Genomic DNA, 27,785 nt, shown 5'->3' with positions numbered 1-27,785 from the left:
GCAGTGCCATATCGCAAAAAAATGGCATGGCCATTAAGGGGGTAAAACCTTCTGGTCCAGAAGTGGCTAAAAGATATCAGATGTTGAACGTTGTGTACACACTATACGAAAAACGAACGATCATGCCTCGTACGGAATTTTTCTTCCGATTTTCTCGTAAGTGTGTTCATCCATGCTGACTTGTGAAGTTACTGAAAGGTTGACTTTAAAATGTTGATGGTATGTACATTTGCAATCTTTGTCTCCTTCACTTTATTTCATTAATGTCTCTTGGAGTTGTATTTTAAAATTTTCAAGCCCCTTCTGTCTTACAAGTCTGGATATCATTTCCAGGTCTCTGGAGTAGATCTGAGGGACGCTAATCATGATGAAGCTGTGACCGCCATCAAAAATGCAGGAAATCCAGTTGTTTTCGTCATTCAGAGCTTGTCTCCAGCCCCGCGGGTATGTGAAGGCTAAGTTACAATATGGCTAGACAGATTATGTTCTCATAAGGATTTTTGGACGACAATGAACAATAAACATCTACTAATTACATTTTATATTAGCAGCATAATGGAAGGTTTTAATGGTAGTTGGAGCAGCTTAAAGCCAACCTCCCAGGCAGAAGAATTTTCATTTATATATATATATTCCTCAATGGTCACAAGGTTTTAAATACACTGTTTTATAAAAAGCACACAGAGTGGGTTTATATCCCAGCTATTACTTTATACAAGTAGCAGTGACACCTGTCACTGTATTGTACAGTCTGTGCACAGTTGTGGGAGGCTCCACTCACTACAGGCTGCCTACAGAAAACTACAGGAGGGGGCGGAGACCAGACCAGTCACCCTGTACAAGGAGAGAGAGCAGCAGTGAGAGGTCTTTATTACAGGAAGCTCCTGCATGGAGGGAAAGTCTCACACTGGATTACTGCACAGATCTGGACGAAATACACAACACACACCAATATTTAGATAAGAATACATACAACTCTTGTATTTAGATAATATTTTATTAACCCAGGCAAATATTAAACAACACCAGTAAATGCAGATGTGCATCAACTACTTTATAACCACGCTATAGCCCAAAGACGGGTAAAGCGCGGGCATTAAATGCTAGGAGGACGTACCTGGCCGTGGGTGGCAGCGCGCTCTGGGATCGCTGAGTCCTTGAGACTCAGCTGATTACAGATCGGAGTAAAGTGTCAATCATGGCCCCTTATCAGGTGGTCAGCTTTCAGCCAATGACAGCTGATCACGTGATGCAAACAGGCGCCGGTCTTCTGCTTTTTTTTTTTTTATAACGTGAGGAGAAAGAAACCACAGCTTCTGTTAAGAGGGACATCGGTCCCACGCTGTGCCCACCAGTGCTGCTAACCAGGGACTCCTACCAGTGCACATCAGTACTGCTAATCTGTGCCCACCAGTGCTGCCAGTCAGTGCCTCATAATTAGTGCCACCTATCAGTGCTGCCTTTCAGTGTCACCTACCAGTGTCTATCAATGCCCATCAGTGCAGCCTCGTCAGCGCACATCAGTGGCACCTATCAGTGTCCCCTATCAGTGCCCACCAGTGCTGCCTATCAGTGCAGCCTCATCAGCGCACATCAATGAAGGAGAAAAATAATCTGTTTGGAAAATTTTATAACCAATTATGAAAACCGTGTTTTGGGGTTTTTTTTCAAACTTTTCCTTCTTTTTTTACTTGTTTAGCAAAAAATAAAAAAACTAACGGGGATTAAATACCACCAAAAGTTCCATTTGTGTGAAAAATGCTAAAAATGTCATAAGGGTGTAGTGTAGCATGACCACGCAATTGTCATTCAAAATGTGACAGCGCTAAAAGCTGAAAATTGGCCTGGGCAGGAAGGGGGTGTATGTGCTCTGTAAGCAAGTGGTTAAAAAATATATTTAAATGAAGTTTACACCAATGTTATCTACTACTGCTTATTAATTTGTGTTTTTTGTTATTCCTTACAAATTAATAAAAAATTGATTGTTAAAATAATAAAAAATAAATAATATTTAAAATACAACTAGTATAAATATTTGGATTTAACTAATGTGATTTCAGTCTCTTGTAATGTCCTGTACTGCAACACTCACCTGTCTGATTTATATGCTTTACTTTCCTATCACAGGCTGGGGGCAGGGAGGTGATCTATTTGTGTTGCTTAACTACAGTAGAGAAGACTCGGATCATCAGACTTGCCTTTCATTCTGGCAGCAGTGTGTATCTTTTGAGGCTTAGCCCTGGTTCACTTATGCGGTGCGGGATTTGCCGTGATTCCTGTGTGTTTCCCACACCGCATAACATTCGCACTCCATCCCCGTGTAAATGCTAATTGAGCGACACTCCAAAAATGATTCGCAAATAGCCATGCGATTGGCAGAATTTGATCACATAGGTGTGAACACCATGTGATCTGATTCCAGTGCAGCTTGGAAAAAGTGCATGCACCTTTTTCGTGCGGGTGCGATTTGAGCCATACAAAATTAATGGGCTCAAATTGAACTGCTAAGATACACATGTGATTTGTACAGGAATGCAGTGCTGTTCCTCTCCGAATCACAGGCACCGCACCAGTGTGAACCTAGGCTGATGGACAGAAATGCAAATTCTTTGGCTGCTAAAAACCACTCCATTTTCGGTATTTTGTTTTCAATAATTTTTATTGAATATTTTATGAGAAAGAAGATGAAAAGTACAAAAATTGTCATTGTTACCATAGACAGATCAGTCCCAATTAACCCATCGCAATTACAAAATAAAGCAGAGCGAAAACAAAAAAAAAAGGGAGAAATGAACAAGCGGCTTAAATTGCCACCATGCGCTGTCGCTTGGGAAAAGCGAAAAAACCTGTATACCGTCCAACAGGAAGCAAAATAACATTAACCAAAAGCAAGTATTAGCGGATACAAGCAACAAATTAACACAAGCAATAGGGGCTAGAAATGTAGGAAACAATAAAAGCATAACCCCCCGCAATATCAGCCTCCTATTCAACCCATCGCCCTGTCCCGCATTTTCGGTATTTTAATGGTGTATTTAGCTATTTACCTGGAGTAGTCATCCGGACAGATAAAATAGTTATTTACTGTTTGAAGAAAGGATCTATAGCAAAGCTATGCATGAGATCTGAAACCTTTCCAAAAAAACTGCACTTCCATTGGCAGGGAAAACACCTCCCTAATTCATTATTAAGGGACCTATAAATGAATGTTGTGTTTTTACAGTATCAGAATCAATCGGCTGGGTTGAGGTAGGTGAGATGAGAATCTGTTCTCATGCAGCCTATAAAGGGTGCTGTTCAGGGGCTTTAAGTCGGAATTGCTCTGTTCATTGGTCGAGAGGCACACTTTGGGGTTAATTTACTAAAGGCAAGTAGACTGTGCACTTTGCAAAGTGCAGGTGAACACTGCAAGTGCAATTGCTCCAGAGCTTAGTCAATGAGGAAGAGCTCTTCTGACTTCCATCATCCAATCACGTGCAAGCAAAAATGCAATGCTGTTTTTTTTTTATTTTTTTTTTTATTATCCTTGCATGTGATTGGCTATTCTTTGCAAAGTGAAGCTTTTCCTCATTCACTAAGCCCTGGTGCAACTGCACTTTGCAAAGTGCACAGTCTATTTGCCTTTAGTAAATTAGCCCCTTTGTATTTGTCATAACCGTGAGCTTAATTCCCCCCTTTATGGTTTAAATAACACTAAATTGTCTTTCAGTTGCTGTCCATCATGAATCCCAAAGCTCCAAAATTGAACAACAAAGAAGAAAGCAAAGATGAGGAGGTAAGGCATTTTAAACAGCAATAAATAGTCTTTTTCATTTTTTATTTTTATTTTATTTTATTTTTTTTTAATTCTGTTTCTGACAACTGTTTAAATGCATAACCTGCTATATGTATAGCATGTTGAATTGTAAAATGACTTGGTCGCTAAATTAAAACATTTAAAAAAGGTCTCCCTGCAAATACCTGTCCCGCCACTCGTACCTCCAGTCTTTGCTCCCCTAACAATCTAAGCCTACTGATGAGTTTTCAGCATCCAACACTTCTGGAGTGTTGTGTTTGCCTCATCCCCCTCTGAGTACTGTGGTTTTTCTTTCACTGGCCCCTGCATAGCTTTTGCATCCTCTGCAGGGGATGTACGGACCAGTAGAGGGACTAGGGACCAGGCATTCTGCACTGCAGAAGTGTCAGATGCAGAAGCCAAGATTGACAGTGCAGGCAGAAGGACATCTACGTGTAACAACCAAGTCACTTCAAAGTGATTGTAAAGCCTAGAATTTTTTAAAATTAAAAAAACAAACATGTTATACTTACCTGCTCTGTGCATTGGTATTGGTATACAGAGCAGCCCCAGACCCCTCTTCTGAGGTCCCCCACTGGCGCTCCTGGCTCCTCCTCCTCTGAGTGCCCCCCCCCCCCCCCAGCAAGCTGCTTGCTATGGGGGCACACTTGTGGTCTCGCTCCCGAGCCACACTGCCTGTGTCTATTAACGCAGGCAGCGCAGTTCAGCCCCGCCCCCACTCACTCCTCATACTATTTGATTGACCGCAGCAGGAGCCAATGGCTGCCCGAGTCGCTGTGAGAAGAGGAAGAGAGAGGTAAAAAGGCTGCAGCTGGCACAGTGCAGAATCACTGACAGGCTCAGGTAAGAGTTTAGGTGAAGGGGGGAAATAGCGGGGTGTGTTTTTGCATTAAAGTAGAAATCCACTCGAACACTAAAATCCCTGCTTCTATAGACCTCCACAATCTAACACTAGCCTATCTAGCCCTGTAAAGAAGAAATCTGTATAATATACCTTTTTTGAAGCCGATCCGACCCAATCCCACGCTGAGCTGTCAGCCGCAACTTAGCTGTGTAGGCGGGTGCAGAGGACACATCCGACAATGGAAGCCCCATAGTAACTCTATGGGTGACGTCGCTCCCTATTAATTTCACAGCCGTAGTCGGCCGTGTCCTCTGCAAAGCTTCTGCCACTGGAGATCGGATCGGTTTTAAAAAAAGGTATGTATACTGATTTCTTCCTTCAAAAACACCCAGCCTTTAGAATCACTTTAAATTTTAAAGTTAAGACAAAACTTTTTTTTTTTTTTCCAGTTTTAGCATTGTGAAGGATTCATATTCCATTCATATTACAGCAACAGCCATTTCACTAGATAGTAAATGAGGAAAAACTAGCAAAAGAAGGCATGCAAGCTGGCTTGGAAACTATTATATGCACTGCAAATCTTTAGAGGTACCTGGGCCAAACCCTTATTTGGGTACAAAGTCAATGGGTTGGGTTAGATTTTTTTTTTTTTTTTTTTTTTAGGATTGACTATTCTTTGCCCCTTATGTAGGCCGGTGCCTCCCCTCCTTTCTCCATTAGCACAAAGTTGTCATACAGCCAATCCACATGTGGACATTTGTGTAAAGATATTTTGTATTTGAATATTCAGCCTCTATCTAATGTCCACAGAGTCAATCTAATCTGATCTAAAAAAAAATTACCCTGCTGAAGTGTAGCATCTTTTAGTGTCTGTACATGTTCTGTGCCCATGTGGAACCACTATAGGGCCTAAACTTCTGCACACAGAGAAGTTAAACCCCTTTCTTTCTTGGCATCAAGGCACACCTATCATTGAGCTATGCCAGAGCCTCTGCTGGGTACTTGAACATCTTGCATTTGATATTGAATGTTTGAGTGGAATATAGTGCATTACATGTTGGGGTTTTGTAGGTCAGTGGTAGTGCCAAGACAGTGAGTTTACTCCACACCAGAAAATTTTTTAGAACTTTCCTGCCCACTTTTATTTAAAAAAACCTCAAATGTTCATACAGGTATGTCTTTCCACACAGGGGGTTCTCGCCATCAATACATTCAGCCTTCTGGCTCTTTTGCAGCTTTACTGCTCCGATCAGTACCTCTTGGTCCTCCTGCCTATCAAACACATCCCAGTGTTCATGCACAGATGCTGCACCTCAGCTCTGCATCTTTCCTTGCGGCTCCCTAGCTGCTCTGTACCTCATTGACTCTCTCTCAGACTCTGGCCTTGGTCTGTCATGATCTGGACACCATGGTGCGCACCAGCACCTCTCATGGCTCCCTTCACAAACTGAACCCCTCGGGAGAGTGGGGCATTGAGCTCTAACTCTGGCTCTCATACGAAGCCAGCAAACACCTGTGCCATTAGTGGGTTTTCTTCCAAAATCTGGCGTAAAACACCATTTTAATCAGTGGCACAGGCTAACCCTGCCACAAGTGATATAAGGGGTGGACTTTAAATTGTAACTTTCGGCAAAAAAATAAATAAAAATCTACATATATTATGCAGTCTGTGATTAGCAATTAAACACAGATGTGATTTTCGGAGTCCCCTCTGTAGCTATATTACCTGTTGATCCTGCCAGTAGATCCATTATTTTTCTCTTCCTGTAGCAGGGTGACAACGTTCTTCATCCTGCACTGAAATGACTGTGGACAGGACAGCCATGCTGAACAAAGGGGCTGCTCGGCACAGGCGCCATTCATTTTTTGGATGAATGCAAAGCATTCTGTGATTGGTCAAGGTGGAGAGATGGAGCAGGGACTTCACACTCTCCACCTTGCTCAGAGAACACTTTCCATTCAGAAAACACCTCCTGTGTTCAGAATTCAGCAGGCCAGGCCTTGGAAGCAAGTGGAGATTTTTGAAGTAGTGTCTACTTGAGTCATTTCCATGCCTCCAGGGGCATTAGCATAGTTGCCAACATTTAAAAAAAAGATTTCCAGAGACACTTTACAGCACAGCTATCAATTACCACACCCACTTCCCTGAAGCTCCGCCCACTCTGCATAATTAATCTCGCCTATTTATCAGATTATAGAGTCTACTCAATATAGAGCGAATTACAGGAAATTAAAAAAGGGAATTTCAAACTTAAGGCCACAGTAGCAGAGTTGGAATAATTCTCCCATTCAGCTGTGCTACTTCTGCGTAACATTTATGGGCAGCCCAATTAACAGGCGCTTCCAGGGACAATATAAATTACCTGGGACAGGCTCCTATTTGCAGGGACTGTCCCTGGAAAAAAGGGACAGTTGGCAAGTATGCATTAGCCAGGTATGGTATTTGCATAGTTACACCAGTCCAAGCTATATACAGTTCCGGACCCACCCACGAAAAGTGAAAATCCGCAAAATAGAAATACCCTATTTAAATACACTGTAGGCATGTTTTATGACTTTCACTGTACTTTTAAAAGCATTTTAAGGTCTTTAAACACACTTTTAAACAAATAGAAACTCATTTAAAGATCTAAAGAATTTAAGATACTGAGAGACAGAGCAAGAGCTATGGAAAACACAAAAATATTTAATTAACAATGATTTAATTAGTAAAATAACATTGCAGAAAAAAACGCAATATACCGGGACTGCAAAAACTGAACCGCGATATAACGGGGGTTTACTGTATTGTCTTTAAGTGGACATTCAATTATAGACAAAACAACTTAAAGCCTTAATCTAGCTAACACATTTTCAGCAGTCATAGCAACAAACTTTATTTATTTTGGAAAAAAAAGTTGAAATCATTTGAATAAGAGTTGACCATGGTAAGCAATCTCAGCAGCAATACTTGCTGTGTCCCAAACATTGCTGTATCTTTCACATTTGCTGGATAGTGTGGCCTCCATTCAAATATTTGCGAACTGGATGCGTTTTGAACGGCATCCTATTTTCCATGATATGTGAGCCTCCAGCCTCTTCTATGGATATATATGAGATACAGTGGCAGTTCGAATTCACTGCAAATTTAAAGAGTCCTGTGCGTTTTCTGATCTGAGCACTGTGGTGCGATTCGTATGCGGATTTCAGGCTTTCGTATTCCATCAGAAAAAAAAAACAGCGCGCCCTCAACCCCCCCCCCCCAATCCACACTAAACCCTTTGTCTGGTACAGATTTTAAGGGGAACCCCACACCAACATTTAAAAAAGAGGACGTGGGGCCTCCTAATTTTAAAAAGGAACCCCACACCAATTTTTCTTAAAAATGGCGTGGGGTTTCCCCCAAAATCTATATCAGACCCTTATCCGAGCATGCAGCCTGGCAGCCCAGGAAATGAGGGACCCGAGCAAGTGCCCCCCCCCCCCCCACACTCCTGAACCATTCCAGGCCACAGAGCCCCTGCCCCAAAGCATCACCCTGATGTTTAGGGCATGTGGTCTGGTATGATTTAGGAGGGGGGGCGCTCACTCCCCCCCCCCCTTTCCTTGCCTGCCAGGCTACATGCTCGGATAAGGGTCTGGTATGGAATTTGGGAAGGACCCCTCAATTTTTTTATTATTTTGGCGTGGGTGTTTTACCTCATCTTTATTAGACCTATTGATTTGGGGGTACTCCACACTGTTTTTTTTTCTTTTAATTTTGGTGTGGGGTTCCCCATAAAAAAATGTATGGTTTAGGAGGGGGGGGGCGCTCACTCCCCCCCCCCCCCCCCCCTTTCCTTGCCTGCCAGGCTACATGCTCGGATAAAGGTCTGGTATGGATTTCGGGAAGGACCACTCCATTTTTTTATTATTTTGGCGTGGGGGTTTTACCTCAAAATCTTTATTAGACCTATTGATTTTGGGGTACTCCACACTGTTTTTTTTTTTTTTTGTTTTTTTTCTTTTAATTTTGGTGTGGGGTTTCCCATAAAAAATGTACCAGACCCAAAAGGATTGGGGGGCTACCCCCACGTTTTTTTATTTTTTTCACAATTTTTTTTTTATATTCAGCTGTCACTCGCTGTTTCCGGTGGCTGCCTGCTCCGAAAATTTGCATATGAAGTGTATCTGGATCGCAGCTGCTTTGGAAATTCGCAGTGAAAATTGAGAGAAAATTCACACCAGACATGTGTGAACCTAGCCTAAAGGAAGTGGGTACAATAATGGATCTACTGACAGTCAAAATGCAATAAAACTGTTACAGGGGGGACTCTGAAAATAACAGTTTTGACAGTAGTTCCTATTTAATCCAGTTAGGTCAGAAATCCATAATCAAGGCCACATGTACAGCCTGGGTCTGTGACCCAGGGGGCTTCACTATGATGGGAAAACTTATGTCTAGTACACACGCAACGATTATCGGCCGACCGATCGGCCAACTTTTGTCCAGTGTTGTTGTGTTGGTTGAAATGTGCTCTAGACTGCACACGAATTTTCTCGGCCAACTAAAATCTAATCTACTTCAGAAGTGATGTCATGTGATGGTTTACTTTCCGTGTGTTTTTTCATCTCTGAGCATGCCCAGTCTTGCTCATCAGATTTTTGTCTGCCGAAATCTGTACTGACTGACTGAAAATCGGCCGTTGTGTTGACGGCCAACAAAAATTTTATAGCCTGCACACCAGATTTTATTCGGCTGAAAAGTCGGAGTCGGTTGTTGAAAGCATCATACTAAAAAGCCGAAAATCGGACGTTGGCCGAAAATTCACGGCCAACTATCGACGCGTGTGTACGGGGCATTAGGCAGCCAACACCATTACACCACCACAACCATTGGTCATTTTCTTTTCATTCAACCAAGAGGTTGACCCCAAAAAAAGAAATGTCCAGATTTCCCCCATCCATACACTTGATGGGGGTATCCCATGTATTCTAATGGCAGGGAGACTTGCCCACCATCAGAATACACTGATCAGTGCTGCCAGCTATAACCAGTGGCGCTAAACAAGAGGGAAAAAAAATCCAACAGTCTGGTTGTACAGAAGTCGATCGCTAGGTTGACTTCTGTACAATCTCTCTGCCCAACCATGGATCAATATTCATCCGGTCCATGCTGAACTGGATGAATTTCCATCCATGTATTGCTGGATACCTGCAGGCAACACCAGACGCTGCAGTTCATCATTGCTGTTACCTTTAGTAAACATTTCATGTCACTTTTTTTAGGAGGTATCCACAGTTGTCCTCATTTCTGCATCCTGTCACATCAAGGTTTGGCCTTGGCTGTTCTAGACTACAAGACAGATCAACATTGAAATTAAACCTCTATTAAATGCCAGATTATTCATTGCAGCAGATGAGCTCAATTTATGTCCTGATACAGCATGTTTAGTTGGAGATACGAGCTATTTTACTAATAGTTTTAATCATAGTGACAGTTATCGCCCTTTAATGAGCCAGCCAAATCACTCATCTCTCTTCGGTTTTTGCCACTAAGCATTTCGGAAGCCCATCCAGATGGCTCTAACTTTAATGTAAACAAGGGCTAATTCAATTACGTTTTTTTCCCAAAGTGGGCAGTTCATGTGGCATCCGCTAATGAGCAATTACCACCTCTAATCGGGTGCCCTAATTGCAGGTCATAAGTGGTTTTAATTTTTTTCTCTGAATGTACAATATACAACAGAGGTACTTATTAAGAGCCAACAATAATTAAATCGAAAAACCAACCCGCAGGCGATCGGTGACCTGTCTGCTGCCCAGGAAACACCACAGCGGACGTCATGAAAATTTGTCTGATTGCCAGAACTGGAAATTAATATTTAAAGTGGATGTAAACCTCAGCCATGAAATATGAACAAATCATATCCCCCTATAGCAGTGATGGAGAACCTTGACACCCCAGATGTTTTGGAACTACATTTCCCATGATGCTCGTGCACTCTGCAGTATAGTTGAGCATCATGGGAAATGTAGTTCCAAAACATCTGAGGTGCCATGGTTCGCCATCACTGCTCTATAGTGTGTACTTGTCTCAATTAAGAGCACAACATGTAATTTCTGTCTGCTGCTTCTTTCCTCTGCTATCAGCATGAGTCCCTTCTGACGTGTTTTCCTGGCACCAAGAGAAAAAAGGTGGTGGGAGGGAGCTCCAGCACACAGCCTGTAATTGACAGTCTCAGCTCTATTCTTGTATGCCAGGGATCCTCAGGCTACGTCCCTCCAGCTGTTGAGGAACTACACATCCCATGAGGCATTGTAAAACTCTGACATGCACAGACATGACTAGGCATGATGGGAATTGTAGTTCCTGAACACCTGGAGGCCCATAGTTTGAAGACCCCTTCTGTATGCTGTGTGAAGTGAAGTGAGTATATGTATGTGTTCACAACCACTTTAAACAAAATATCAGTGTGCAGTGACCTCTGACTCCCTTTTATGCCCAGGAAAATTGGGCAATCAACTGAAGATAGGTAGGTTTGTCTTCTCTCCTAAAAATGGTATAGCGCCTGGGAGTCAGAGTATAACAGATCCAGCTAGGGAATTATCACACAGGAATTTTTGCTTTTTGTAAACCTTGTTTAACCTTGAGCCGGGCCTCACGCAAGTATGCGGCCTCTCTGTGGGTGAGCCTTCGCGCTGAGTGGTCGCATTTTTGTGTGAATTGGGGCAAATAAAGCTATGCCGAGAGCTCGTTCCCAGGATAGTTATTGGCGGCTAATAGAAAATTCCCAATCCCCAAGTTACTTGCAAATGGGATCTTTCCGATCATAGGACCTGTCACAGCGGTCACATGATCATCAAGCCCGCCTCCCGGCATCCTAAACTTCTTAGAAGGCCAGGAGGCACTGGTGACAAGAGGTTAATCTTCATATTTGATATGAGCCATTGTAGTCGTATTCAGCATGCTTTTAACTTTCCCTTTTCTCTCTTTCCCTGTTTTTGTCTGTCATTCTGTTTTCTCACTCTTTTTTCCCTTTCTTTCTCTGTCTCACCATCTTTCTCTTCTGGTCTCTCTCTCTCTCTCTTTTTCTCTTCTTCTCTTTTTCTCTTTTTCTCTTTCTCTCTTTCTCTCTTTCTCTTTCTCTCTTTCTCTCTTTCTCTCTCTTTCTCTCTCTCTTTCTCTCTCTCTTTCTCTCTCTCTTTCTCTCTCTCTTTCCCTCTCTCTTTCCCTCTCTCTTTCCCTCTCTCTTTCTCTCTCTTTCTCTCTTTCTCTCTCTTTCTCTCTCTTTCTCTTTCTTTCTCTCTCTTTCTCTCTTTTCTCTTTCTCTCTTTCTCTCTCTCTCTCTTTCTCTCTTTTTCGCTTTCTCTCTCTTTCTCTCTTTCTCTCTTTTTCTCTTTTTCTCTTTCTCTCTTTCTCTCTCTTTTTCTCTTTTTCTCTTTCTCTCTTTCTCTCTCTTTTTCTCTTTTTCTCTTTCTCTCTTTTTCTCTTTCTCTTTTTCGCTCTTTCTCTCTCTTTCTCTCTTTTTCTCTTTTTCTCTTTTTCTCTTTCTCTCTCTCTCTCTCTTTCTCTCTTTTTCTCTTTTTCTCTTTTTCTCTTTCTCTCTTTTTCTCTTTTTCTCTTTCTCTCTTTTTCTCTTTTTCTCTTTTTCTCTTTCTCTCTCTCTCTCTCTTTTTCTCTTTTTCTCTTTCTCTCTTTCTCTCTTTCTCTCTCTTTTTCTCTTTCTCTCTTTTTCTCTTTCTCTTTTTTGCTCTTTCTCTCTTTCTCTCTTTCTCTTTCTCTTTCTCTTTCTCTTTCTCTTTCTCTTTCTTTCTCTTTCTCTCTCTTTCTCTTTCTCTCTCTTTCTCTTTCTCTCTCTTTCTCTCTCTCTCTTTCTCTCTCTCTCTTTCTCTTTCTCTTTCTCTCTCTCTCTTTCTCTCTCTCTTTCTCTCTTTCTCTCTCTTTCTCTTTCTCTTTCTCTTTCTCTCTCTCTCTCTCTCTCTCTTTTTCTCTTTCTCTCTTTTTCTCTTTTTCTCTTTCTCTCTTTTTCTCTTTCTCTTTTTCGCTCTTTCTCTCTCTCTTTCTCTTTCTCTTTCTCTCTCTCTTTCTTTCTCTTTCTCTCTCTCTTTCTCTCTCTCTCTTTCTCTCTCTCTCTTTCTCTCTCTCTCTTTCTCTCTCTCTCTTTCTCTCTCTCTCTTTCTCTCTCTCTCTTTCTCTCTCTCTCTTTCTCTCTCTCTCTTTCTCTCTCTCTCTTTCTCTCTCTCTCTTTCTCTCTCTCTTTCTCTCTTTCTCTTTCTCTTTCTCTTGCTCACCCATTTCTCATCTCTGTAATCTCTCTATCTTTTCTTTTTTTCTTCTGCCTCACCTATCTTTTTACCTTCAATTTCTTTGTTATATTTTTTTTGTTTTTACATACCAGTTTTTAAATACACCTGCTCATCTTGTTTGTGATCTAGCCATATCTTCACACTGTTGTACAGGTTCCTTTCCTGTACTGAAATAGCTTATTTTGATTTCACTGCACACAGTCAGTTTCTCAGTGTATATTAGAAACTGCCGTAAGTCAGATAGACCCCTTAGATAGACCCCACTTAATTTCCTAGCTGGAGGCTATCCAGCTTAATCAGGCTCTTTTCTTCCCCATCGCTTCCCTGGCCTTTTGGCTAACATCAAGTATAGTATCTGCTCTTATCAGTGTCCCCTAGGGGGGTTCTGCCATCATTCTGGCATTTTGGCATGAATGGTTGTCTGTATAGTACCTCTGCTGTATGATGGGGGTCCTAAGAAGCCTTCCCCATAGGTCAGGTACCTGAATGAGCATGCATCGCGCAAGCTGTGGGTTGATAATACTCCTTTGGAGTTGAGGATTGTGAGGGGCCCAGTGCAGAGAGCCTGCGGTGTAAGTGCCCCCTAGGAGTTGGTCACCCCAGAGATGCTCTTAGTATCACTTGGGCGTGAGAAACCCACAATGAGAATGAGCACAAGGCCATCTCACCTGTTGCTGTTTTTCTGCACAGTGCCTCTTGGGCTAGGCCTTTTGGCTAAGTTTGTGGTCATTTTTGTTACCAGGCTGCAAGGTCTAGCCAATGCACCTTCACTGGCATTTTTGTATTTATTCTTTCTCCACAAATTTGTCACTTTGCACTTTTGTCTGTGTTTCTTTTCACTTGGATGGAGGCTGTGGGTCTTCAGGCCTACCTTGAAGTCTAGGGGGATGGGAGACCACATAGTTAAAACAAGACCAGAATAAGGCCCGTCTGGCCTGACTGGGTGTGAGCCTCTTGGCCTCTGATAGATACGTCAGATTCTTATGATCGGTGAGAATGAGAACTGGAACCATAGAACCTTCGAGAGAATGTCTCCACTGTTTGAGAGCCAGGATAATGGCCAATCTCGTAATTGCATTCAGCTGGAGACAGCTTCTTGGAGTAGAACCTACAAGGAAGTAAGGGTCCATCAGGTGTCCGACGCTGAGACAGGATTAGGATTGGGACGAGACAGAATGGGAGCCAAAGCAATAGCAGACTTGAGGGCCTCGAAAGCTTAGATGGCAGCAGGCGTCCAATTGTGGAAATCACTGCCCTTCTTGGTCAGATCTGAGATAGGTTTGGCTAAAGAGGAAAAGTTCCTGATAAATTTCCAATAGTAGTTGGCAAACCCAAGGAAACACTAAATGGAATGGAGACCATTGGTCGAGGCCATTGTAGAACAGCCAAAACCTTCTGAGGGTCCATGGAGAACCCTTCAGCAGAAAAGATGCAGCTCAAGAAGGCAACCTGGGACAGGTGGAATTCACATTTCTCAAGCTTACAGAAAAGCCCATTCTCACGTAACCGTTGCAGCACCCGTCTGACATCTAGGTAGTGTGATTCAATGGAGTCTGAGTAAATCAAGATGTTGTCCAAATAGACTACCACACATTGCAGCAACATATCACAAAATAAATCATTGATGAACTCCTGGAAGACAGCGGGTGCATTGCATAAGCAAAAGGGCATCACCAGAGATTCGTAATGACCGGTTCTGGTATTAAACCCGGTCTTCCACTCGTCGCCCTCCTTGATCCTTACAAGGTTATACGCGGCCCTTAGGTCAAGCCCGTAAAGACCATTGCTCCCTTGAGGCGGTTTGAACAATTCAGTAATCAGCTAAATCGAGTATGCATTCTTGACCGTGATGCGATTGAGGCCCCTATAATCAATGCAAGGTCTCAACTCACCCCCTTTTTCTTTATGAAGAAAAAACCGGCACCTGTTGATTTGCGAATGTGCCCCCGGGCAAGCGCATCTGTGATGTACTGGTCTTATTCTCTGCAACTAAGAGAGGATAAACCCTGCCATGAGGGGGAATGGCATCAGGATGCAAGTCTATGGCACAATCGTACGGACGATGAGGAGGAAGATTACCAGCGCGCACCTTGTCAAATACATCTTGATACTCACAATATTCCATAGGCAACACTGAATCCGAGGAGGTACAAAGTACCTTAACAGGCCCATGGATACACACTGTGGAGACCAAGAGAGGATCTCGACCGACTGCCAATCACAGGTCGGATTGTGTTTTCTGAAGCCAAGGGTACTCCAAAACAATGGAGTAGTGTGTGGATAAAATGTCCTGGAAACAGGTCGGCTCCCTGTGAATAGCCCCTATTGCCATATCAACCAGAACAGTCTCGTGGGTAACCTGTGCTGGTTTCCGGGGTCTGCCATCAATGGTCTTGATAACTAGTAGAGAAACACAAGGCTGCAAAGGTATAGAATTTATAGTAGCAAACTTACTGTCAATAAAGTAACCACCGAACCTGCTGCCCAGGAGAGGACAGCTGTGATTAGAAGTTTCTTTACGGGAAACCGGGGACGAGGAAATTCCACCTAAGATCTGCCTCTGACAGAACCTGGAGCCTGGTATTGATCAAAATCAGGAAGGAAATGAGAGCCTAGAGCTCGTCCGGGAGATCCTTGGCCTCAATCTCGTTCTTTAATGCATCAGAGAGAACATGAGTCACCAGAGCCTCATTATTCCAGCCCACCTCTGCTGCCAGGGTACGAAATTCAGTGGTATACTCGGCAATGGTTTGTATACCCTGTTGAATGGACAGGAGCTGTTTGCAGCAGAGGCAGAGCGAGCAGGCACATTGAATATCCTATGAAAGGAGGCAACAAAACTCGGGTAATCGAGTTTTACAGGATTATCATTCTCCAATAAGGGATTCACCCAGGCCAAGGTATTGTCCAGGAGCAACGAGAATAGGAAGCCCACCTTGGACCTGTCAGAAGGAAGCGCCTGAGGAATCCGCTCCTAATAAATGCCCACTTGATTTAGGAAGCCACGACACTGACTCGGTTCACCCCCATAGCGCTGCGGTAGGGGGGCTGAACCAGTCATCCCTCTGGTAACAGTGACTCCAACAGGAGGAGCAGGAGCGGCACCAGAGGCAGCAGCAGGTGCAACAGGAGCCTAGCAGCACCAGGAGCAAGGTGCGCTATGCGTGCAAGCAACGTCTGCAACGCCTGAGCAAACTGACCCAAAAGGTGATCTTGTTGATCGAGCCTGGTAACCAGCGTAGGGAGCATTGGAGCACCTGCATCATCAGGATTCCTGGCCCTTGTGTACTGTCAGGGTACCAGGAAACCAGAGTAAACGGGGATGCAGGTAAAATAAAGCAGTTTATTGGCGCAAACCACAATAAACGCGCACAGCAAGAGTGAGGAAGTGAGCGCAGGAGCAAGCCAGGATCAAGTCAAGAAGCGGGTAGTCATCCAAGCTGGGGTCTAGTCCAGAGGTGGGTAGTCTACCGATGCCGGGTCATCTGCTCATGCGGGGTCGAGAGCTCTGTGCAGTGCAAAACCATTGCACAGAGCAGGTAAGTATAAACATGTTTGTTTTTTTAACCAAAAAAAAAATCCAACAGAGGACCTTTCCCACTCTATCCAAAATACATTTTTGGCTGAATTTATTATTGGGTGCTTACAAACGTTCGCCTTACCAAGCAGTTTATTCCATAATTAGAGAACATGTATGGTTTTTCTTACATGCAACACATTCATGTTGGGCTAAAATGTGCCTTTTTCAGGTCCAGCTGAGCCCGTGGCTGTGTTTTCTATTTCCAAAGCTAATTTGTAGTACAAATTTCAGTTGAAATGGTCATTATTTGCTTTTAATGTTTTTATTTAACACAAATCCCTCGTTTCATATTCATTCTGTTTTCTGAACATAATACTTAAATTGCAATCAACCAATAAAACCAATTTGACGTGAATACATTACGGTGAAAAATTGAACTGTGGGCAGTGAAATTGATTTACCAAAATGATTTGGGTTTTCTCCAAGAAGCTCTGGGCAAGACAAAATAAGATAGGATGTTGTATGTATACTTGCTGCACTTTCGCCATTTACAGGGGCCAAAAGAAATAATTGCCATGAGTTAGAAAACCTTGGAGAGATCTTTTGTTTCAAGATGCCGGGCCAAAAAATACGAACACGTTTTGAAAAGAAAATCCATAAAGTAAATAACATGAAATATGCAGTTTTCTTTTTTGATTAAACAAAAACACACATGCCTAATCAATTTATATATTTATTTATGTAGATCTCAGTTTGTTTTCAGACTTTGAAAAATGTACTTTTATTTCCTCTGTATTGTTGAAGAGGCAAAAAGGTGCGATAGGTACGATAGGTAAAATCAATTTGTGAGCTGCTGTTTCCATTTAGGAAAATTTTCAGCTGTGCTCATGTCAGATAGTTTACAGAATAACCTATTGCGGAACTTCACCTTGAAGGGGAAATGTCACTCTATGCCCGCCTCCCCCCTCTATACTTTTTTTGGCAATCCCACTTCCAATGGAATCACCTAGGCGACTCCACCGGAAGTTCATTCCCCCCCCTCCAATCGCCCCCACCCTCAACCTTCTGGGACACATCATAGGTACCAGAAGACTGCGGGACCATTCACAAAGCGCAGCGCGGCTCTGTCATCCACCCTAAACCTTCTGGGACACGTCATAGGTACCAGAATACTGGGGGGATCATTCACAAAGCGCAGCACGGCTCTGTCATCCGCCCTCAACCTTCTGGGACATGTCAAAGGGTACCAGAAGACTGCGGGACCATTCACAAAGCGCAGCGCGGCTCGGTCATCCGCCCTCAACCTTCTGGGACATGTCATAGGTACCAGAAGACTGGGGGATCATTCACAAAGTGCAGCGCGGCTCGGTCATCAACCCTCAACCTTCTGGGACACGTCATAGGTACCAGAAGACTGCGGGACCATTCACAAGCGCAGCGCGGCTCGGTCATCCACCCTCAACCTTCTGGGACATGTCATAGGTACCAGAAGACTGGGGGATCATTCACAAAGCGCAGCGCGGCTCGGTCATCCGCCCATAAACTTCTGGGACACGTCATAGGTACCAGAAGACTGCGGGACCATTCACAAGGCGCAGCATGGCTCTGTCATCTGCCTCAACCCTCTTGGACACGTCATAGGTACCAGAAGACTAGGGGATCATTCACAAAGCGCGGCTTGGTCATCCGCCCTCAACCTTCTGGGACACGTCATAGGTACCAGAATACTGAGGGGATCATTCACAAAGTGCAGCCTGGCTCGGTCATCCGCCCTCAAACTTCTTGGACAAAGTGCTGTGGGGTTCGGTCTTCCACAATAGAGCCGACCTGCCGCAGTACATGTACGTTAGACGGTCAGCAAGTGGCTAAGCGTGAAAAATAGCAGACTTACTGGCCGGATCACCAGCTAAGAATAAAGGAAAGAAGCCTTAAAAGAAAACTAATGCAGCCACCACATCTAATAACTGATAAACTGCAATATATAATTGTTTTGGTTTTTGGGCCTAATACTGTACTGCTTTTACAGCTGATCTCTAAGCATAAGACACACATTTGGGCAGCATTTTCAACCTATTACTCAAAGATCGATCGGGCTCAGGTCTAAGACCGAATGTGGCCCTGACAGTCTAGTTCTTGAAACACCTGGGTTGGGTTCTAAACATGGAAAAATTGGCCCTATGGCCTATTCAAGTACTAGAGTATTTGATAGATAGCTAGATACAACTTTATTGTCATTGCATAGTACAGGTACACAGCAACGAAATGCCATTTAGCTTCTACCAGAAATGCAAAATGTAGCAGTCGTGCAAGAGTACAGATAACCATCTAGCATATTTACAAATTAAAAAATATATATACATCATATATATATATATATACATACATTATATACACAGATGAGTGTGAAATGTTGGGCAGAATGTACCGTAATGATAAAGATACATACAAATATAAATAGTGCAGATGTACTGAGGAGTGAAAAAAGATATACTATGTAGTATGTACACGTATAGTACAGAGGTTATATACAATTTTTTGTTTGTGTTTGTTTTGTAGGGATCAACGGTGTAGTGTTCAGTTCAGTAGTATGATGGTGGATGGAAAAAAGCTGTCCCTGAACCTGCTGGTTCTGGTGCGCAAGTTTCTGTATCTCCTTCGTGATGGCAGGAGGTTAAACAGTTTATGACTGGGATGCGAAGGGTCCTTGATGATGTTGTGAGCTCTGCGCAGACATCTACTGTGGTGAAGGTGCTCAATGGCAGGTAGTTGAGTGCCAGTGATGCGTTGAGCGGTTTTGACCACCCTTTGCAATGCTTTACGTTCACACACAGTGGAGCCTCCGTACCATACAGTGATGAAGTAGGTCAGGATGCTCTCAATGATGCAGCGGTAGAAGCTCGTTAAAATCCCAGAGGACAGATGAGATTTCTTGAGACATCTCAAGAAGTACAGGCGTTGTTGTGCTTTTTTTTACCAGAGCTGACGTGTTCTGCTGCCAGGCCAGATCCTCAGAGATGTGAACTCCCAGGAACTTAAAGCTGGAGACTCGCTCTACCTCGGTTCCATTGATGTTGACTGGTAGATGTCTCCCGCTGTTGGATTTCCGGAAGTCCACAATAAGCTCTTTGGTCTTTGTGGCATTGAGAGTCAGGTTGTTGGTGGCACACCATACTGCCAGATTACGAATCTCTTCACTGTAGGCCGATTCTTCATTGTTTTCGATCTGGCCGACCACGGTGGTGTCATCTGCATACTTGATAAAGATGTTGGATTTATACAGAGGAGCACAATCGTGGGTGAACAGGGAGTAGAGCAGTGGGCTCAGAACACAGCCCTGTGGTATGCCAGTGTTCAGAATGAGGGTTGAGGATACCTGGTTTCCCAACCTAATAGATTGATGTCTGTTGGTGAGAAAGTCCAGAATCCATCTGCAAATGGGGGTGCAGATACCCAGTTCACTGAGCTTAGTGATCAATACAGTGGGGAAGACTGTATTGAATGCAGAGCTAAAGTCAATGCGGCATTCTGACGTATGTGTTACTCTTATCCAGGTGGGTGAGAGCAGAATGAAGAGCTGTAGAAACTGCATCCTCAGTTGACCTGTTCGGGCGATAGGCACACTGGTGTGGGTCCAGTGTAGGTGGTAGACCCGCAGTCAGGTGATTCAGGACCAGCTTCTCAAAGCATTTCATAGCAATGGGGGTGAGTGCAACTGGGCGAAAGTCATTCAGGTATTCAGCAGCTTAGTGCTTGGGCACTGGTATGATAGTAGTGGTCTTCAGGCATGTTGGCACTGTGGCTTGGGCCAGTGACAGGTTGAAAATGTCAGTAAAAACCTGTGCCGGTTGTCCAGCGCATGCTCTGAGAACACGTCCCAGTAAGCCATCCGGGCCAGCTGCCTTACGTGCATCCACTCTGCTAAACACTGAATAGACGTCCGTTGTTGAGAGTGAAAGTGAGCTGTAAACAGTAGCAGAGTCCGTGTTTGGTGTAAAATGTCCTGTGCATTGGTCAAAACGAGCAAAAAAGTGATTAAGTTCGTTCGGTTGGAAGGCACTGCTGATTGGTTGAGCTGTAGGTTTGTAGTCTGTGATTGACTGGATGCCTTTCCACATGCGTCTGGGGTCAGAGTTGTGGAAGTGCTCTTCTATGTGTAGTTTGAATGTGAGCTTTGCTTTCCTGATGCCCCTTTTCAGGTTGGACCTGGCTCTGTTATAGTCCTCTGCACTGCCAGATTTAAAGGCAGCATCTCTTGCTTTCAACAGGAGACGGACTTCAGAGTTCATCCACGGCTTCTGATTGGGAAACCATTTCACGTGTTTGACGGTAGTGACATTGTCAATACACATGTTTAATATGGTCCAAAACAGATGATGTGTAAGTGTCCATGTCTGTGTGAGAGTCCAGTGTGGCCTGTGAGGCAAACATGTTCCAGTCAGTATCCTGAAACTGTTGTTGTAGAGAAGAAATTGCCCTGATTCTGGACACAACTCCGGCAAGAGTTTTTTTTTTTTTTTACCTCCAGCGAAGGCCAAGGCTATAAAGGATCTTGTCCAGGTAAGGAGAAAGCGGTATCCCTGTATACGGCTGTGCATGAGATTGCTGGGAAAGATGGTATACTCGTTCAAGGCAATCCCTTATTCGCAGTTCCATTCCAGGTCGTTCCAGAGCAATATTCTGTCTGCTTGAAAGAAGAAGATCCAAGCTTTGGATTATCCAATGTTTCTGTCCCCAAGGGTGAGGCAGGATCTCACCTGGTGGTTGAGGCCCAACAATTGGGCAAGAGGGAATTCTTTTCTACCGGTAGTCTGAAAAGTAGCGACCATGAGCGCTGTCCTCTTGGGATGAGGGGCGGTTCTGGAAGAAGCATCTGTCCAAGGGAAGTGGTCTCGGTTGGTAAAGGACTTACTCATCAATATCTTAGAGATCCGGACAGCTCAGTTGGCTTTAGTTTTCTGTACTGCCAGACTGCAGGGCTGCCCTCTCAGGATCCAGTTCGACAATGCCACAGTGGTGGCTTATAATAACCACCAAGTGGGCACCAGAAGCCAGGCAGCCCAGAAGAAGGTAAACTACATTCTAGCATGGACAGAAAGGCATGTACCGTTTCTATCGGCAGTGTTTATCCCGGGGGTGGACAACTTGCAGGCGGCCTTTCTAAGTCACCATCAATTGTTTCTAGGGGAATGGTCCCTACATCCCGAGACCTTTCTATTGATCTGCCAACAATGGGGTAACCCGGACGTAGATCTCTTGGCATCCAGGTTCAACAATAAACTAGACCGGTTTGTATCCAGAACCAAGGATACAATCGCTATCGGGACAGATGCGCTAGTGATCCCTTGGGATCAGTTCTCCCTGATCTATGCTTTTCTTCCAGTTCAACTTCTGCCACGGCTGCTGTGCAGAATACAGGAGGAAGGGAAACGAGTGACCCTGGTGGCCCCAGACCGACCCAGGAGGGCCAGGTATGCAGAAATTGTAAAGTTGGCAGTGGGGAAGTCATGGTCTGTTCCATGCTGTCCAGATGTGCTTTCTCAAGGTCCCATATTCCATCCTGCTTTATGGTCTGGCTATTGAAGCCAGAATCTTGAAAGATTGAGGAATTTCTGGTCCAGTGCTGTCTACTCTGCTAAATGCCAGGAAGCCAGTCTCTAGAAACATCTACTATAGAGTCTGGAAATCATACATTTCTTGGTGCGAGTCCAAGAGGTGGCATCCTCGCAAGTATATTATTGGGAGAACTCTTGCCTTTCTGCAGTTGGGAGTATAATTGCAGCTGGAATTAGGAACAGTCAAGGGTCAGATCTCGGCCTTATCCATTTTCTTTCAAAGACTGATTGCAACACATTCGTTGGTGCGAGCCTTTCTACAAGGAGTGATTCACATTGTTCTGCCGGTCAAGCCCCCTAATGTCCCTGGGATCTAAATCTGGTGTTGTCTATTTTACAGAAGCAAGCTTAGCTTTTAAGCCTATCAGGCATATTCCTTTGATCCTTTTGGCAAAGAAATTGGCTTTTTTAGTTGCCATAACCTCAGCCAGGAGGGTATCAGAATTGGCGGCCCTTTCTTTTAAGAAACAACTTTTGATCCTACACCAGTACAGAGTGGCCTTATGACCCCATCGGGCAATTTTGCCCAAGGAGGTTTCCAGTTTCCATTTAAACCAGGATATTACTCTGCCCTCTTTTTTTTTTTTTCCCCGAATCCTCAGACTACAGAGGACAAGTTGTTACATTCCTCTGTAACATGGGCAGTCAAGGTCTATTTAAAAATGTCAGCTCTGATTTGTAAGACTGATTCTTCCTTTGTGCTGCCAGGAGGGCCTAGAAAGGGGTAGGCAGCATCAAATTTGGCTATATCTCAGTGGATTCACCAGGTCATTGTTCAGGCGTATGGATTAAAGGGTAAGGTCCCACCCTTTAGACTAAAGGCACACTCTACCAGGAGGGTAAGTGCTTCATGGGCAATGCATCATCAAGTGTCTATGGCTGCAAGGCTGCTACTTGGTCTTCAGTGAATACATTCACTAAATTCTACCAGGTGGATGTAAGAGCTCGAGAAGGGGCTGAGTTTGGCAGCAGTATAGGTCCTTTTGGTCTCATGGCACTCTTCGGATTTGCTGTATCCCCCCATGGGCATTGCTTTAGGACATCCCAGATAGTCATTATTATAGCCTGCTCTGTGTCCCGTGATGTTCGATTTTTTCCTACATCTTACCTGTAAAATCCTTTTCTTGGAGTACATTACAGGACACAGAGGTCCCTCCCCTCTTTTCTGGAATCTTCATTGCTTGCTACAAAACTTAGGTAATTCCTGTGTGGGAGGGGTTATGTAGGGGGAACATCTTGGCTGTTGGTTTGCCAGTGTCCATTCACCTATAGTTAGCGTATAACCCAGATAGTCGGTCATGATTATGGCCTGCTCTATGTCCCGTGATGTATGCCAAGAAAACTATTTTACAGGTAAGATGTAGGAAAAATCCTTTTTTTTTTTTTTTTTTGTTAAAATGATTACAGTGCCATCATCCATATACAGAAACAGAAGTGAGAATGTAAATTAAACAGTGTGTGTTTAGTATCACTTTAAAGTGCTTCATGCCAATTTTTAATTAACCGGTTGCCGACCGCCGCACGACTATATACTGCAGCGGTCAGCCCCGGCCAGGCAGAGTGAAGTAGGGGTACGTCACTCGCCTGTCACTGACTTGTGAGCCGATTGCGGGCGGGCGCGCGCCCGCCCCGGCTCGTTCACTGACAAGTCAGTGCGTGTGACCGGCGGACCCGATTGTCCGCCGGTCACTCACGATCGCTCTGGTGAAGGGAGAAAGGCGGACGGCTTATGTAAACAAGCCGCCTGTCATTCTCCCTGGTGTAAAAATGAAGATCAGACGGTTCTACTATGTAGGACCGTTGATCTCTGTTTTTACACCAATAGCCATGTCCCTATACAGTTAGAAACATGCCCCTAGGACACACTTAACCCCTCCCTCTCCAATACAGTTAACCCCTTCCCTGCCAGTGTCATTTTTGCAGTAACAGTGCATATGTATAGCACTGATTACTGCAGTAATGTCACTGGTAACCCCAAAAATGTCAGTCAAGGGTCCGATCTGTCCGCCGCAATGTCGCAGTACCGCAAAAAAAATCGCAGATCGCCGCCATTACGCGTTAAAAAAAAACACCAAAAATGACAAAAATCTTTCCCTTTGTTAGTAAACGCGATAACTTTTGCGCAAACCAATCAAAATACGCTTTTTGCGATTTTTCTTTTTTTTTTTACCAAACATATGTAGCATAAAACAAATTGGCCGAAAATGTTAAAAAATTTTGATTTTTACATTTTTTTTGGGGGGAATTTCATATAAAAAAATTTGAAAAATATTGTTATTTTTGCAAAATTGACGCTCTTTTTTTGTTTATAGCACATGATCAAAAAATCGCACAGGTGATCAAATACCACCAAAAGAAAGCTCTGTTTGTGGGAAAAAAAGGACATCAAATTCGTTTAGGTAGAGCGTTGCACGACCGCGCAATTGTCCATTAAATTCACGCAGTAAAAAATCGCAAAAAACCCCCTGGTCTTTTAGCAGCCAAATCCTCCGGGGCTTAAGTGGTTAATGGAGGCATGGTGATTTGGCGAGTGCTTGTCCAATTTGTGGTGGAAGCACTTCAGGCACTGATAGTGAAAATTGCGTCAACAATCTGATGTTAGTACAGCAATCTCCTCCACTGAGCTATTGTGTTCTGACAGGGGGCCGCCCCCCCCCCCTCGCCAGAACACTTAGATCAGCGCTCTCAGCCATTGGCTGAGAGCAGTTATTGGAAGCGCGTCGGCTGCTGGTTTTCCAGCATGCATGTCCAACAGAAGCCGGACCGGCTGCCATACACACGGGCCGAATGTCGGCCGGTTTTAATTGAACTGGCTGATGTCGACCTACATTCGTGTGTACTAGGCTTTACACTACCCTGGGTGTTGTCCATTTTTTCCCTCTGAGAGGTTTATGGACATCTGAGCCCCGTTTCACACTGATACGGTGCAGGAGACCCAGTGCGATGGCACCGCATCACAATCACACCGTGTTCTGTGATCTGCTGTGGGTGTCAGTTAAGTTAGCAACATCACAAAAGCATTTTGCAAATAGTGTGTTTTGAGTTTTGATGCGGTGCGATTTGAGCCATCAAACATGAATGGCCTCAAATCGCACTGCACAGAAGCGCATGAGATTTGCACAGGAATGCAATACGATTCCTGTGCGATTCACATGCGGTTTCCAGTGTGAACTCTAGGCTGAAGGTTTTTTAGTTGATGTTATAATTGGAACATTGTATTCACTGAAGGTTTCATATTTTTTATACAGCTCTGCTCGTATGATTTAGTGTTCACCAGATTGTCTCATATTATTTATGGGTAGAATATAACGCAGCAGCAATGTCACACATACATTCGGAGAATTTGAATTTTGTTCACGTTTTATTTAGTAGAAATATATTTTGTATTACGGAACACTTTGTTCTAAGCACAGAGAGGGATAGTTCCGGATTGTTATTGGCTATTTTTCTTTTCTTGTCAAATGTTCCTAGGCTATTTGACTTTTTAGACTATTTATTTTTAGCTATTTTCTCTTCAAGTTGAATGTTCTTAGGATGGAATGTTGTTAGAGAATGTTACATTTGCCCTGCAAATGACAACGTAATTATCAGAAACTAACGTTTTGCGCATTGTAAAAAAACAATTGCAAGGTTCTCTGCTTTTCCCCTCCTGTGGAGGCTGTGAAGGGGGTTGGAGTGGCTGGTTTAGGCTCTCAGTGGTATGATGAGCTGCTGCTCCAGCATCTGGGCAGTTCCTGACATTATTGTCCTCAAACTATGGCCCTCCAGCTGTTGCAGAACTACACATCCCATGAGGCATTGTAAAATTCTGACATTCAAAGACATGACTAGGCATGATGGGAATTGTAGTTCCTGAACAACTGGAGGGCCATAGTTTGAAGACCCCTAATGTAGAGCCTGGACTGGCTCTGACATCAGGGTCGCAGGACTGTGGAGCTTTGACCCTACTTCTTCTTCAAAGACAATATTTTAAATATGTTTTGTTTGTTATGGCCTTAACTATAAATGTGAAAAGTTATTTATTTTATGTATTTATTTTTATTTGTCTATTTTTATTTATTTATTTAATCTATTTGTTTTTTTACAAATTGCCCTTAAATTAAAAACTGTAAATTACACTTTTTCTTAGGCTGCATTCACATGTCAGCTTATAATCGCGGGCAGAACCGCCGCGGTTCCGCCCGCAATTCGGAGATTTATTGCAAATCGTGGGACGCCTAGCGTTGCCCGTTGATTTGCAATAGCCCCCCAAACGCCGAGCGATGTTGCCGAGATTTACGCCCGCCGAATCGCGGCAACATCGCGCAAACAAAATCGCGGGACGCAATACGCTCCAAAAAAGTACAAGAGCTTCTTTGGAGCGTATTGCGTCCCGCGATTTTGTTTGCGCGATGTTGCCGCGATTCGGCGGGCGTAAATCGCGGCAACATCGCTCGGCGTTTGGGGGGCTATTGCAAATCAACGGGCAACGCTAGGCGTCCCGCGATTTGCAATAAATCTCCGAATCGCGGGCGGAACCGCGGCGGTTCTGCCCGCGATTATAAGCTGACATGTGAATGCAGCCTAAAGGATAACTCCACTTTTGTGGGAAAAAAAAAAAAACAAACAAAAAATGTATAACATATCCAATTGCTACAGAAGTCATATTGTAAGTAAATGTTATTAAAAATTACCTTTCCATTTTAATCTGCAATACTGTAATTTTCTGTACCAAACACACCCCAAAAGTGTTTTTTCCTACTTTTGTGATTGGCTCACTGATTTTCCCAGAAGTCTGCACTAAGATACAAGTCAGATTTTTATGTGTTCCCTGCAACAAAAATGTTATTTTTGGTGAGATACTTTCAAAGAGTTAGTAACTTCTTCTTTATCCACTTGCCGACCAGCCGCCGCATTTACACAACGGCAGGCCGCGCCAAATCGACAGCGGGGAAGCCGAGGCGTGGGGCCGGCGGCAACGATTGCTCCCCGTGAAGAGAGAACGGTGGTCTGCTGTTGTAAACACAGAAGACCATTATCTCTGGTATCAACACAGAGCCCCTGTGTTCTTGCTATTTAGGAACACAGGTCTCTGTGTTGATATTACAAGCCCATCCCCCCACGGTGTTAGAAAACACCCCCTAGGCTCACACTTAACCCTTTGATCACCTGAGTTAACCCCTTCCCTGCTAGTGTCATTATTACAGTAACCGTGCATATTTTTAGCACTGATTACTGTAGTAATGTCATTGGTCCCCCCAGAAATGTCAAAAAGTTCAGTCAGGGGTCCGATCTGTCCGCCGCAATGTCGCAGTCCCGCCATAAATTGTTGATCACCGCCATTACTAGTAAAAACGAATAAATAAAAATGACATAAATCTTTCCCCTAGTTTGTAGACGTGATAATTTTGCACAAACCAATCAAAATACGCTTATTGCAATTTTTTTTTTTTTTTTTACCAAAAATATGTAGCAGAATACAAATTGGTCTAAAAGGATAAAAATTCATTTTTGACATTTTTTGGGGGGGGGGAATTTTCTATAGCAGAATGTGAAAAATATTGTATTTTTTTCCCCCAGAATTGTCGCTCTTTTTTTGTTTATAGCGCAAAAAATAAAAATTGCACAGGTGATCAAATACCACCAAAAGAAAGCTCTATGTGTGGGAAAAAAAGGACATCAATTTTATTTCGGTACAGTGTCGCATGACTGCGCAAATTTCCGTTAAATTAACGCAGTGCAGAATCGCAAAAAATGGCCTGGCCA

General features: G+C 43.7%; 1 protein-coding gene across 4 annotated transcripts in view; it reads left to right on the top strand.

Moving 5' to 3' along the window:
• Positions 1 to 27,785, top strand: part of PATJ (PATJ crumbs cell polarity complex component) — a 483,060-nt gene that overhangs the window by 220,385 nt on the left and 234,890 nt on the right. For all 4 annotated transcript variants that reach the window (XM_082265149.1, XM_082265150.1, XM_082265148.1 and 1 more), the window contains 2 exons: positions 334 to 444; positions 3,710 to 3,775. In XM_082265149.1, the coding sequence (XP_082121275.1) occupies positions 334 to 444; positions 3,710 to 3,775 (177 nt within the window). The remainder of the gene's footprint in view (positions 1 to 333; positions 445 to 3,709; positions 3,776 to 27,785) is intronic.

The sequence above is a fragment of the Pelophylax lessonae genome (assembly GCF_965119305.1).
Source record: "Pelophylax lessonae genome assembly, chromosome: 8".
NCBI lineage: Eukaryota > Metazoa > Chordata > Amphibia > Anura > Ranidae > Pelophylax > Pelophylax lessonae.
Note: the sequence above shows the minus strand (reverse complement) of the source record. Positions and strands in the feature narration are given on the sequence as shown.